Source organism: Sus scrofa, chromosome 9 (genome assembly GCF_000003025.6).
Source record: "Sus scrofa isolate TJ Tabasco breed Duroc chromosome 9, Sscrofa11.1, whole genome shotgun sequence".
Taxonomy (NCBI): Eukaryota; Metazoa; Chordata; class Mammalia; order Artiodactyla; family Suidae; genus Sus; species Sus scrofa.
Genome location: NC_010451.4, coordinates 48587159 through 48602054, shown reverse-complemented (window position 1 = coordinate 48602054; position 14896 = coordinate 48587159). Strand labels below are relative to the sequence as shown.

Here is a 14896-nt window from a genome sequence, read left to right as displayed (position 1 = left end):
GACACTGAGGGGCCTCACCCCAATTTCATCATCTATACTGATAGCTAAGGACCCTTGTAAGTTCTGAAAGGCCATGGCTTTATACCTCTAAATAAACTACCCAATCTCAAATGTGGAAAACCTCAGATCCAAAGAGCATCAAAGATGGATCCAAAAATCACAACGAAAGCAGGCCCCCCGAACCTAGAATTGTCTAACTCTTAGCTATTGAGAGCAGTGTTCATCAGCCTATTGTATGTGGCATCCACTACAATCACTAAAGAAGAAAAAAAAAAAAAAAGGCAAGTGAAACAGTCACCGTTATAAATGAACAGGCTCATTTGTATCTGTGGGCTGAGGACACCTGGAAGTCATTTAGAGAACACCTCAAAACCTTGGGCACACAACACTGTAAATCATAAAACTTCAAAAAAAATTAAAAAATAAATTAAAAAAACAACCCAAAAACCAAAACCAAACAAAACCTCGGTCAAAGACTAGTTCAAACATATAGTATCTGCCTCAAACCCAACCAACCCACCCTACAATCTGCCTTCCCCATCAGAGTTCACTTTCCTCCTCTGACTCAGAAAGTCCTTTGTGTCTGTTCATTGCTGAATGAAAGCCAAGACTGACCTTGTTTATAACTGGCATAAAATAATATAACCAAGATGGACAGGCTCTCTATTGGTTTAACTGTGTGGACAGGACGTCCTTGCAATAGGAGGCAAAACAAACAAAAGTGGGTTATTGAATGCAAACCATAGTTATTGATTCAATCGAGATGGCTGGTAACCAGTGACTCAAGTGCTGGGAAAATGGGCTTTCAATGCCCTCTAGAATTTCTACTGCATTGGGGGCTTTTTTTTTTTTTTTTTTTTTTTTCGGAAGTCTGAAATACAAAGCACTTGATTCTTCAAACCACTTTGAAACAAACGGTGGTCCATTATCTATTGTCTTAACTCCTCAAAGACCAAGACTACATCTGGTAACATGCAAATAAACCTACAGGAAGTTTCAATATTTTACAGCCTTTGGCACTCAGAATCCATTAAGTGTCTTTTTAACATATACTTATCTCCGATAAAGAGGAATAAGTGTATCATGCATGTTACATGAGCTTTGCCCAAGCAACAGTCATTGCCTGGAATACTTCTGATTTACTGCTTTTACAAATCTGACGGCCCTTTAAAAAATTCCTCACCAAAGCCTTGCCCACAAAAGATACTGTCGCCTAAACTCACTGCCCTACTAATGTGCTTGTTATTAGATGGCCTATGCATCTCATTTTCAATTGGAAACAATTTCAGAGTGCTAATGCAGTTTCCAAAAGACAGTTCTGGAAGGTATATCTGAGAGCTCCAGATTCTACCAGAGAGGCTGAGCTGAGAGACACTACTTAATTTGCACAGTTTCATTCAAACGGCCAGGTAGGACTGGAATGTTTAACATACTCTCTTTTTCTAAACTTTTCTATCTTCTGAGTCACTTACTAGCTCTCTCACATTGAGTATCTGATGAATGATACATGCTTAATCAATCATACTTTTTAAATTACAAGGATAGAAGAGATGGACTTTAATATAAACTAAGGAATTTAGGGAAGAAAAAGAAGAATCCTTTGCATAGCAAGATTCAATCTGACTATAAGAACAGAAGGGCAAAGGGGCAAATGATCATAAAATTAGAATATCAAGGTTTCTAATAGAGGCCAGTATCCTAAAGCTTACTTTCTGACTTGGCTAGATCTCTCCTGACTCAGCAAGACCCTCAATAACACTTGATCAAAAGCATTAGCCAAATAAAAGTGGTGTAGAAGAGATGAATTAATTACTGTGACAAGAAAAGCACTGCCTTATTACAAGGCACTGGGCTACTAAGAAAAGAACGAAGAAAAAGAAATGCTCATATGAACACAACTTGAATGATAAATAATACAAAAAATAACATAAAGCATGAAGAAAAGGGCACTAAAAAAAAAAGGCACAATTTGAAAAAGAACCAAATAGAAATTATAGATATAAAACATAGTAATGGAAATAAAAATAGCTCAGCAGTTGTGTGAAATAGCAGATTAGATTTAGCTGAGGAGAGAATTATGGAGCTGGAAGAGAAATCTGAGGAAGTAACTTGGATTCTAGCCCAGATTCAAAAGGAAACAACGAATATAAAACCAGAGGCATGAACACCAGAATACAACGGTCTGGCAAATGACTGATGATTGCCACTGAATATAAGACCAAAGAAAGTATCCAAGAGATGTAGCTGAAAAGATAATGGTTGTTACTTCCCGGAATTGATGAAAAACACAAATCCTCAGCTTTTGGAAGGAAAATAAATAGGATAAATACAATACAATACAATGAGGTAGGTGAAACTGCATAACAAACAAAATGCAAAAACCTAAAGACAGCTAGAGGAAAAAGAATAGCAGATTGTTGTCTGAAGAGACAAAGGAAATGTAAATCAATGCAAAAGAGGCCAGAAGGAAATGGAATAATAAATATCAAAATACTTAAGGAAAATTGCTACAAATCTGGAAACCTAGATCCACCTGAATTCAATTTTGAGATCAAAATAAAGACCTGTTTATACAAATAAAACCTTGAAGGAGTTTACTACTCACAGACCCCTGCTAGAAACCCTGAAGGATATACATGGAAAGGAAGCATTAGATATAAGAAGCAGAGGTTAAGGAGTAGATAGGTAGGCAGCTATAAATAAGTTTGGTTACTAAAACATAATACTGGGAGTTCCCATCTTGGCACAGTGGAAACAAATCTGACCAGGAACCATGAGATGACAAGTTCGGTCTCTGGCCTTGCTCAATGGGTTAAGGATCCAGTGTTGCCATGAGTTGAGATGTAGGTTGGAGATGCAGCTCGGATCCAGCATGGCTGTGGTTGTGGCTGTGGCTGCGTCGTAGGCCAGCAGCTACAGCTCCAATTTGACCCCTAACGTGGAAACTTCCATATGCCACAGGTGCAGCCCTAAAAAGCAAAGATAATAATAATAATAATTTTAGGATTTTTTAAATGTGAAACTATAATACAAATTATTTTGTGTTTTTAAATATCAAAATAGGAGTCCTGTGATGGCCTAGCAGGCTGAAGATCTGGCATTGTCACTGCTGTGGCTTGGGTCACTGCTGTGGCACAGGTTTCATCCCTGGACTGGGAAATTCAGCATGCTGTGGGCGCAGCCAGAAAAAGAAAATACTAGACATATACTAAGTATGTCAGTATTGAAACTGTGTGCAGACTGGAATCAAAGCATCCTGAAATCCCTGGAGATCTAGGGGCAGGGAGGAAAGATACTGAGAAGGAGATATTAGGGCAACAGCTAAAAGAACAGAAATGAAATGTTTAAGTTCAAAATCAATGCAGGAGGGAATAAAAGGAAACACAGTCCTATGGAACGCAAAACTGTGGGGAGGGGGAGAACTAAGAAATGCCCAGCGCAGACCATGGGTGAGAGCCCAGGCCAAGAGGAAGTCAGCTGTTTTTCTTTGGCTCTGCGTGTGACTTAATTTACTGGGCCCAGAAATGAAGTGACCTGCCATGCATCTTAAAGAGCTCGCATCTGACCTGTGACTATTCTGAAAGAAGAATCGTCTTTTAAAAGTTTCGAAGCACAGCCATTGGAACAAGCCTGCAGCTATGGTCCAAGCATTCTACATTTTCCCCCCAGGTACCCTGAGAAAAAACCAGGGATAAAAACGGGGGTCTGTGACAAGCCCACTCACAGAACTGTGACAAGCCCACTCACAGAAATGAAGCTGTTAATTCATTCTGCAGGACCAGTGCATGTGGCTGCAACACAAGTTGGACTAATATGATTGGGCTAACAAGAGGTTCAATCATCCTGCAGTTTACAAACTGAAATGCCCTGGTGTATCCCCTATGTTATTAACCAATTTTCCACCCAAACCCAAAGCTTCCAAACAGCACTCATGCTCCCTGGGCTGAGGGCAGTTCCTGTGTGAACTTTGGTTATTCTTCCTTCTGTGGTCACGCTGCTGCAGAGAGAAGCAATCACATGGAGCCCTTCCAGCAACAGAGATGCAGACACCGAGCCTGCGCCAGCAAGGATATGGGGGACGTTTACAAGGGGATGGAGTCTGGTAACATCACAGGTCACCCTGTGTGATATATCTGGCATTTGAGGAGCTCCTTTTTCTCTTTAAAGCCACGTAAAATCATCTCTAAACTAAAATGAATGGAGGAGTTCCTGTCGTGGCGCAGTGGTTAATGAATCCGACTAGGAACCATGAGATTTCGGGTTCGATCCCTGGCCTTGCTCAGTAGGCTGATGATCCGGCGTTGCTGTGAGCTGTGGTGTGGGTCACAGATGCGGCTCGGATCCCGCGTTGCTGTGGCTGTGGTGTAGGCCGGCGGCTACAGCTCCAATTAGACCCCTAGCCTGGGAACCTCCATATGCCATGGGAGTGGCCCTAGAAAAAACAAAAATAAAAAATAAAAAATAAAATAAAATAAAATGGAGAGTTGTGTAAAATTACCCAATCAACAAAGGTTCTCTGAACCAGGTGCCAGGCCCTGGGAGCATATAACGGAGTGAAAGACAGGTCATTTATGCCCTTTACAAAGCAAATCTAAACCAAAGCAGAACACATTGCTATTTATGTGTGGGACAGGATAAACAGATCTTCCTTCTTTTTTATTTGCTTTTACAAATTAGTAGGCAGGCTTTAAGCTCCCAGATGCTGGGCGGTATGGGAACTGCTGGGATAACGTGGAGGCAAGGGAGATTAACACGTGGGGTTTAAAAGTCATCTAACTACAAGAGTGAAGATCTATAAATGGTGGATGGCAAAATGAAGCCTACATCACCAGATCTGCCTCGCCATAAAAGGGTTAATTAGGACACATCTTTCCTCTCCATCACTGGAGAGATTTAAGGAAGAAATGGATGACAATTTTGAGAGAAGGTTACAGAGGAAATTTAGGAGTTCCTGTCCTGGCGCAGTGGTTAACGAATCCGACTAGGAACCATGAGGTTGCTGGTTCAATCCCTGGCCTCGCTCAGTGGGTTAAGGATCCGGCACGGCCTGAGCTGTGGTGTAGGTCACAGACTCGGCTTGGATCTGGCGTTGCTGTCGCTCTGGCATAAGACGGCAGCAACAGCTCTGATTAGACCCCTAGCCTGGGAACGAACCTCCATATGCTACAAGTGCGGCCCTATGAAGATAAAAAAGATCCAGAGAAAATTTACTTGTCAGGTAGTGGAATTTATTTTCCTGCTTCCACAATTTCCCCAACTCCCTGCTCTTCCTGAATCCATAATAATGCAGACAGCCCTCGTTCACGCATTCATTCACTCATTCCTTCATTCATTTAAAAGAAGTGGGATGGAGTTCCTGTCATGGCTCAGTGGAAACGAATCTGACTAGCATCCATGAGGTCGCAGGTTGGATCCCTGGCTTTGCTCAGTGGGTTAAGGATCCCGTGTTGCCGTGAGCTGTGGCGGAGCTCGCAGGCGCAGCTTGGATGTGGCGTGGCTGTGGCGTAGGCCAGCAGCTACACCTCTGATTCAGCGCCTACCCTGGGAACCTCCATATGCCACAGGTGTGGCCCTAAAAAAAAATAAAACAACACAGTGAGATGAACATGAGTGAACCTACCACCCAACAGAAGAATAAGAATATTACCTCCACCTTACACCACCTAGCCTTCCTCTCATTTTCTCATCTTATCCCAACTTTATTTTCAATGAAATTTCACCCAAAATAGGTGCAAACACAATCTAAATTTTCACTGTTTGGGGAACCCTCTGATGCTCCGTTCTGAAACATAAGCTAGTTCACTGCTACTCAGTGCATGGTCCCCAGACCAGAAGCCAGTCTGTAAACTGTTTGTTACCAGTCCTAAGGAAATAAGAAGCCTGAGCCAAAATGAAAATTAATGATATCTCTCAGGAAACTGCTTGGTTAACATTTGTTCACAGCAAGATTTTCTCCATGAAGAAAGGCAGGGAGTGGGTTAACATTTTAACACAAGCTTATCACTGACCAGCTCTTTGAGAAGAACAGGTCTCACAGGTTTCTAAGATCCATTTCTCGGAATCTAGATTCTGCAATCGCTTAAGAGTTACAATGCTACCAAGCATGCGAATGGGTAAGCGTTGCTCAGGGAGTCCAGGAAATACTGACCAGTACAGTTGGCTTCATCAGACCAGTCCCTGCAGTCGTTGTCCCCGTCACACACCCAGGAGGAGCGGATGCACATGCCAGAGCTGCAGCTGTATTCATTGCTCCTGCACTGGTGCAGTTCTGCAGAGGAGACCACACGTAAGGATTTAAGGATCAAAGCCTGCTCAGATTTCTGCCTCTGAGGTCAAAGCTCCTAAGGGTTAGAGAGGCACCCAGTATTCCCATCATGGCTGGTTATCCAGAATGCATGTGGGCAGGGACTTCAATCAGAAAGGTATTGAGGATGCTGCCCAATGACAGTCGGCCTTCTGTATCTCTGGGTTGCCCACCCACGGATATGGAGGGCCGAATGTGAGACTTGGGTATCTGTGGACTTTGGAATTCAGGATGGGTCCTAGAACGATCCCCTTTAGACACCAAGGGACGACTGCGGTGCACTGCAAATGGGGTACAGGTGTGCCAAAATACTGACACCCGCCCCCCTGCCCCCCTCCCCGCTTTGGCCACTGGTTGACTTTAGGCAATAGCATCCTCATCCATTTATCTTGGTTGCACTTTACAAATATCATTTTCTATGCTTCCTACATTGGGAAGAATGTTGGGAAGTGATGTTCTAGTTGCCCAGAGAGTCAAATTTTCAAGGAACAGAAGACCTCTAGAGAAAGAGCCTGTGGTTTCAGAAAAGGAGTGGTGAGAACTGTCTGAGAACAGCCGACTGTGCTGATCAATATGGGATGCTCAGCTCTGGGAAAGCAAGATCCGCGCTGAGGTTCTGAAACGGGGAAGCTGGGGATGTTGTGTGGGCAGAGCTCCCGGGATGCTGGTTGGTGGGGACACCTCCTCTGGAAGGGTGGGGGCGAGGGAGGGCAAATGAGCGCGGGCAGCCTGACCAAGACGTGAAAGGCACCTACAAACGGCAACATCTTGTGCAGGCCCTGGGGACATCAACAAAACACAACCTTCCTATGGATTGTAAAGATTCCAGGAAAACAGGAGCAGCCAAGCCTGGGGGCTGGGGTAGCTGCCTCCGTGAAAGAGGGTGACGGTGAACTGGGGAACATTCACGAGGAAGCGGTCTGGAGATGTGCGAAGAGGACCTCGATCTGAGGGGCCACCTGAGCCCTTGAGATGGACTCGGGACACACCAGCGTGGACGGGCCACGAGCAGAGACTCTGAGGGACGGACACTAACGGTCAATCATGTGCCCGGTGAGGAGTGAGGGACAGGACACCTTAGAAATTGTCACCTCGTGGCATTTCCTTCTTACGAGAGCAAAACTGATGACAGACGTTAACCCTCTAAAGTGCGGAGGGGGAGTGGAGGGAATAAGGGAAAACAGCATGAACCCCAAGGACTGTTTGTTAGAACTTCAAATTTTTACACACACAAAGAAAAATTACATAACAACCCTCTCTCCAAAAAAAAAAAAAATGCTCTGAGAGCCAGGCTGGGAGCATTTCCCCTGCACCCCTTATTCCAATGCCCCTGAGTTAAACCACCTGCTCAGAGTAACACAGGCGCCATCCAGAAGCACAGGCACAGCGGGACCGGACCTGCCTCATGGATGGGCAGAGAGTACACGGGGCCTCTGCCACGCTCACGGCATCTGTCCCCCATGCTTCCCTCCAGTCTGGGGCCCTCCCGTGATGGTCAGCAGTTATGGGTTGGGTACCAGAGCCCAGCATCTGAGGCAGACCTCATCTCAGGCCTCGGGCGAGAGGAAGGGCGTGAGAAACATGGTTCCAGGTTCCTATTCTGACACAAACTAATTGTGTCACCTTGAATAAGCCCACTGACTTCCAGGGACCTTGGTCATTTCATCTGGAAACCAAAAGGACTGAACTAGAGAATTTCCACCAGTCCTTCAATTCCAGCATACTATTTTTCAAAACAAAAATTTCCATTCAGGGAGTTCCCTGGTGGCTCAGCAGGTTAAAGACCCAGCACTGCCACTGCAGAGGCTTGGGTCACTGCTGTGGTGCAGGTTTAGTCCCCTGACCTGAGAACTTTCACATGCCATGGGCACAGCAAAAACAAACAAAAACCAAAAAAAAAAACTCCATTCCAAAAACTGATGCTCAAACATTGTACCTCTGCTGACTTGTAACAGAGTTTACTCAATTAGATTGTTTAAAAAAAAACAAAAAACAACTCGCCAAAGTATAGCTGTGTCTTCAGGAGGCTAACCTCACAGCTGAGCAGAGGTGCAGGCCAAGGCTGTACAGCTGTTAAAACCACCTGATTTCATTTAGAAAGCGTCCTTCCCTCCTCACTACTGCACTCGCAGGTACAGCATCTCTGCGAGGCGAAGCAGGGTCCACCACTTTATGGATCCGTCCCACCACGCGGATGGAGGGAGCCAGGCTGCTGGTATCAGAAATCCTCCATTTCCCACCCGCCCCATGAGCAAGGGCTGGCCCCTCTGGAAGGGGAGTCCTGGCCATCATGTCCCCTTACCACAGTGACTCTCATCGCTATTGTCACCACAGTCATCCTCAAGGTCACACTTGTAGGAGAGCGGGATACAGGTCCCAGACTCCTGGCAACGGAACTGGGTGTCCAGGTCACAGACGGTAGTAGCTACAATGGGAAAGAGAGAGAACGCACTCAGTAGGTCCACTGACTCCTCCCACTACACACCTCCCACTGGTGAGCCAATTTAAAACAAGAAGAAAGCAGCTTTTAATTGTCATTTGAATTCCCACAACAGAACTGAAACCCAGACTTGCAGAAAAAACACAAACTGCATCAGAGCCTGAAATTTACAACCAAGGGAGATAAGGACCTCTCCGTCCATGGATAGCTTCCAGATCGGAGCAGGGCTGGAAAAGTGAGAAACTATCGTCTAGCTGGGAGACAGCATGATGGGTTTGATAACCTCCTAAGAGCCCCGCAGACGTCACAGTGTCTTCCTCAATAAGTGGCAGAAATACCTCTCTCTGGGAAACCATTATTAGGAAGCCCAATGACACACATAAAGCTGGCCCCTTGCCCTGCAGATGACGGGGCGTGTGTGGAGGTAACATTCTGCAGCAGGACCAGGGGCCGTGCAACCAGTCAAGACAGGCTTTCCAATTCTGGCTCTGCCTCTTCTTCAAGCAAGTCATTTTCACCTCCCTGAGCCTCCAGTGCCTTCCCAGAGAGAGGTACTGTGAGCAAGCACTGGTGATGCTGGTTAGAATTCTACCATCCACACCTACTGCACCCGCCCCTCCGTGTCCGCTACTGTGACACGGAGAGAACACTACCTTCCTGGAATTACTACAAAGGGAAATAAGGAAACAGGTTTGGGACCAGAGCTTGTCATTAGGATGTAAATATAAGGGGCTCCAACGAGGCTTCTCTTCTCGTTCCCTCCTCACGCTCTTCTGCATCAGAATATGGACAGAATTACATCTTTCGCCCTCTATCGGGGCTCACGCATAAGCCCCAGAACCCTCTGGGAAAGGCTCTGGGAAGGATCCACAAGGAACAACATGACAGAACCAAAGCGGGGATGAGGATGGGGGGTGCCGGGGAGTGAGAAGCCGGTGGCAACCCTGTGTCAGACGTCCCAGCAGCTCTTATTTGAGGCTCCATTTCTCCTCTGTCATTGAGCTGGTGGGGGGAAGCAGGGCTTGAATGTAAAAGTGATAAGACTTCAGGAGATTCCTGTCAAAACCCCCGGCACCTGACAACCACCCACTGCAGGAGTCTGTTTAAGAGGAAGGGGACCTGCTGACAGCATCCCTCCCACACCTGCCTTTGCCGACACACCCTTCCGGTCCCCTGGTGGCCGACACGGTGCCGTGTTTAATGTCCCAGACGGCAGTGCCCGGTCATGGCCTGGTCTCTCTTGCAGCCCTGCCTGCACTGACGTACACACTGCCCCCTCCCCCTTGATAAACAAGGAAGACCCTCAGGAAGGCTCAAATAAGCACCACTTCTGGTTCCCAGGCTCCCCATCTTCTCCCCCACATCCCTCACCACCTCACCCCTGTCACGGCTGACTAGTCGGGACCTGAACCACGTGGAGTCATGAGAGAGCAGAGCAGGAAACAGGTCTCAAGGTCTCGGGAAGGTCAATCCTGGCTGACATTTGCACCAAACCAGGAGGCGGTCAGAGCCAGCTTGCGTGCTTCACTCAAGAGAAGCTTCACCTCTGGCGGAAACCTACGAGGCCGCAGCAGAGCTGGGGCTGGGGCGGGGGACACACTCCCTGGAGATGGAGGGAGGCCTTCCTCGCAGAACACTGAACCAACACGGGGCCCCAGCGTGTCCGCCTAGAAGAAAGCAAAGCCCAGGTCCCCAAGGAGGAACCCCTAGCAATCAGACACAAGGTCATGGAGTTCACGCCTCTCTGCTCTCACTACACCTCATCACATCTGGGCAGCATGTTAGTTATCGTGTCATGTACCAAACTCTTTTCCAGAATCTGCTCCAATGATGTTAACATTTCTTAATGTTTCTAAGGAGCTTTGGCTATTCCCTCACAACTATCACGCCTTCCTGAGACCCTGGCAGGTAGAGGAGATGTGATCCGTTTCTCTCTCTCTCTTTTTTTTTTCTTTTTTGCAGAAAAGGAACACACAGAGCCAGGGCTCTCTGAAACCTGCCGTTGCCTAAGCTCTTCTCCCTGGGAGTCAAAGGCAGCCACCAGAGTCAAGGAAAAATGACTCAGAAAAGGTGAGGTAATAACCTCCTACAAGCCAGAAAAGACAGTCCTTAGGACGGCAGGGCCCAGATGAGCTGAACAAGTGGATTGCTCCCTGGGTGCAGAGGCATGGGGGGAGCCTGGCACAGGCTCTACAGACGGCTGGCGAGATTCTTCCACCGGGGCAAGATGAGTCCACAGAGCCAGGAAACCTCCCTCCCCCCTGAATCTGCCCTCACAGCACAGGGCGATAAGTGAGCTTCTGGATTTCCAAAGGCAAAATATCTCAAAGAGAAGCCTGCAGACCAAGCTCTGGCTTCCCTACTCTGGCCTTTCGCCCATCTCTGTCATTCGGCCCACAGCTTCCCTTTCCAAAGGAAAAATCTTACTGTGTCATGTCAGTGTGGTTCCAAACGGTTCTCCTGATAACGTCTAAAGGTCCTTGCGGCTCTGGGCCCCGCACCCCACTGCTCCCACTCAAGTTCTCAATAACCCATCCCCTGTCCTGCCCGTGCCACACACACGGACCTCTGGGCTCCCATACGTGCTGCTCCCTTGCTTTGAACTCACCTCCCTTCACCTCTGCTCGATTCACCTCTACGCACCCTTCCTAAGTACGTCCCCCCGTCTGGTGGGGCTGCCTCCCTGTAAGCTCGCGGTGCTTGCCCGTCACAGCACCGTCCTGTAATGGGCTCTTTACTTTCCCGACTCCACCTTCAGACTGTGAACTCTGTCCATCCACGCTGATCAGCAGTCCATCCCCAGACCCAGCACAGAGCCTGGAACGCAGGGTCCTCAGTGAACACTTGTTGAGTATCCACGTGTTACTGACCAACAAAAGGCAGAGCACCTCCTTGGAGATGAAGTTGAGCTACCAAAAATTATCTGAAGAATGATGGCCACATTTGTGGCAAACAGATTATCCCTTATAAGGAGTGATTCGTCCGTCTCTAAACCCTGCTAGGCACACACTTTAGCCGTCAGATGTGAGGAATCACACAGTCCAAAGATGACACCTATATGCCCACTTTCCCACGTGCTCATGTTCAGGCCAAACCAGCACCACCAGTGGATTAGAACATTCTCTCCTGAGCCTGGCTGGCAGCTGGCATCAACTGATTGGAGGCAACAAGGTAAAGCCTGTGGCCCATCTCTGAAAATGCTAAACACGGAATTTGCACATCAAGGACTGTGACCTGGCCACGTGCCCCAGGTCACCAGCTCTACCATAGCAGAAGAGCCACAGGCGGAGCTCAGGCTGCCTGACTGCAGAATCAGCTCAGTTTCAGCCTTGCAAAGCTAACCTGTACATCTCTTGTAATGAGCAGCTAGCTTAGTATGTGGGTTTGTTTTGAAATAGTAATATGTATCTAGTAGGGTATGGAGAGGGGTTTCCTCTGTTGTCCAAGTCCCATCAGCTTAGATGGGCATCACCCATCACAAGGGGCCCTAGACTGCAGGCCCCGCCCAGGAAACATGTCCAGCCTTCCCAGGAGCAGGGAAATGCCTGGCATCCTGAGAACATGGCCAGGCGCAGACTCACGGCAGTTCCTCTCGTCGCTCATGTCTCCACAGTCGTTGTCAAAATCACACCACCAGATGCTGTTGATACAGTTCCCGTTGCTGCACCGATACTGGTTGCGGAGACAGGTATTCTCTGGTCGCCAGTGGGGGGAGGCAGAAGAGGAAACGAAACCAACATCATTCTTCCTGCTGGACCGCAAGACTTTCTCTTTTGTGTTTTCATGTGAATTTCTCAAATAACACACCTCAGATGGCAAAGGGGGAGGGGGATGGCAAGCACCCGTGCACGCGGGGGAGGAAGCATCCGCCAGGGCCTCCTTCTCTCCTCTTCTAATTAAAAGAAGAGGCAGCTGGGGGGGGGGGGCAGTAATCATGATGAAAAAGGACAGTGATGCTGCCCAGGTGGATCTAGTGGGTAGAGATGCACCATTACAAAATGCTAATTCCACAGGAAATTCCTTAAGGACCGTGTACACAGTATCCAAACACAAATATTCAGTATATCTATAGCCACACAGTGTACATAGACTATTGTCATATATATTCACAGACTCCATTTACCCACCAGGTGGGTTATGGAGATTTGCTTTCCACGTTTGTGAAGACTTTTTTCCTATCCTATGACTTCTCCAAAGCAAGCAGTGCTAAATCCTCATATAGAAAGAAGGGCACTGTTTAACACACTAGGTTAAGAATACATGACGGCTGGCCTCCTTGAACCAAAAGCATTCTGATGGGGATCTAGAAAAGCCCTTTCTCCCCCTCCTGGAATTTAGGGTAACTCCATTTCTTCTCAAACAGCTTTATGGTGATGTCCAGATCCTAGAAGAGAATCTCCTGTGTCTTAGGGGAAAAAAAGGCTCATCATTTTTCCATTTGTATTTCTTAAGAGAGCCCAGAAGGCCACTTTGTGGATTTCACCATCCTGGACGGAGAGGCTGCTGTGGGGGTGGGGTCATAATTCCAAAACAAAGGGAACCTTGAGAATAATAAGGAAAAGCAGGAATTCGGGCCACAGCCACCAACTGGGCACTTCGTGGCCAGGCCCTCGCCCGAGGGGCTCACCTCCCAGATATGAGGCCAGACGCTGCAAAAGGGGTGAAGGGGAACAACCCAACAAGAGAGAAAGATTTCACAGGTTTTCAGATGAAGAAAATGTTAGAATCCACCTGTTCAGACTCAAAGGGGGTGAACTGAGGCTGCCGCAGCCTCTTAGCCACAGCTCGGGAGTGGGAAAGGGAGAGCCCTCTGCAAACTGGTTGGAAAGTCTGGGCATTTCCAGGCTGGCAGGAGTGAGGGGAGGAGAGTGTGGGGTGGGACGAGGTGAACTGTGAAGGAGTCTAAGACTTTTGTCCACGTCCGGGCGGTCCAGCTTACAGAAGCTGGAGAAGGTGGATGTGGGGGTGGATGAGCAGAGGGAGCGGTGGCAAAAGAATAGAAAGGCAGGCTCAGAGGCGGGCCCACAGCCCTGACCTTAAACCCAAATGCAGCTCTTCTGTCTCAATGAACGGCGTGGGCCGGTTCCGGATTAAGACTGAGGGACTACAGTCCTTGGCACCAAACTGGGGTGTGTCTAGTGGGTTTTATGTCCACGTTGGGCATTTTTAATAACCTCAAATGTGCGTGAGTTGAGGGCCACAGAAGGGAAGGAGGACGGGCAGAAAAGGAAAGGGGAGGCACCTTCTTTGACACACGTGTGGTTCTTCAGCTGATAGCCCTGAGGGCACTCGCACATCAGGTCCCCGGACGGGAGGACGCTGCCAGAAACACCATCTGGACACCGGCAGGTTCTAGTGTTGTTGGCCTTGGGCAGGCACAGCAGGCTGCACGGCCTGGACACACAGGCGTTGCTTCCTGGAGAGGAGACACATGGCATTCTGGTCAGTAAACACCAGGGGGCGCCAGAAACAGGCCTGAGACCCAGTGCAAGCTCCGGGTTCACAGACCGGATCACAGGAAGCTCGGGAGAGAAGAGTGAAGCAGAGAGGGTGAGCCAGGTACCCGCTGGTCCTCCTGGGAATCTGGAGTTGGGGTGCTCAGACACCAAGATAGGCAGGGAGCTGGAGTGGGGAGACGAGTCATACTGTGTGGGTGTCACAGGTGATGCAGGGCAAGCCCAAACCTGGGCCAGTCAGAGCTGTGCAGGTAAGATCAGTCTGCAGAGTTGAGAGGATGAAGCTGACTCACACGGAGAGAAGAAAGGACAACACCTGGGACTTGGGACAGCTTTACCAGGCCCAGGCCCTTCCCCATCCGCACAACGCACCTCCCGTCCTTACCATCTCCCTTCATTCTGTCCACAACACTTTCACTTGAGTCAGCTTGGGTGGGTTTCTATACTTAGAGCCCAAAAGCCCCCCTGCCGCTTTTTTTTTTTTTTTTTTTTTTTTTTGGTCTTTTTAGGGCTGCACCTGCCGTATATGGAAGTTCCCAGGCTAGGGGCTGAATCAGAGCAGGAGCTGCTGGGCTACACCACAGCCACAGCAAGTGGGATCCGAGCTGCGTCTGCGACCTACACCACAGCACACAGCAATGCCGGATCCTTAACCCACTGAGTGAAGCCAGGGATCGAACCTGAGTCCTCATGGAT

The 14896-nt window shown here is 48.2% G+C and overlaps 1 protein-coding gene across 8 annotated transcripts in view; it reads right to left on the bottom strand.

The window, feature by feature from the left end:
- SORL1 (sortilin related receptor 1) overlaps window positions 1-14896 on the bottom strand; it is a 218321-nt gene that overhangs the window by 51616 nt on the left and 151809 nt on the right. For all 8 annotated transcript variants that reach the window (XR_002335694.1, XM_021063014.1, XM_021063011.1 and 5 more), the window contains 4 exons: window positions 13987-14160; window positions 12326-12439; window positions 8607-8729; window positions 6149-6268 (listed from right to left, as the gene is read on the bottom strand). Coding sequence is in view for 7 of the 8 variants with exons in the window: in XM_021063014.1 (XP_020918673.1) it covers window positions 6149-6268; window positions 8607-8729; window positions 12326-12439; window positions 13987-14160 (531 nt within the window). In the remaining variant the exon portion in view is untranslated. The remainder of the gene's footprint in view (window positions 1-6148; window positions 6269-8606; window positions 8730-12325; window positions 12440-13986; window positions 14161-14896) is intronic.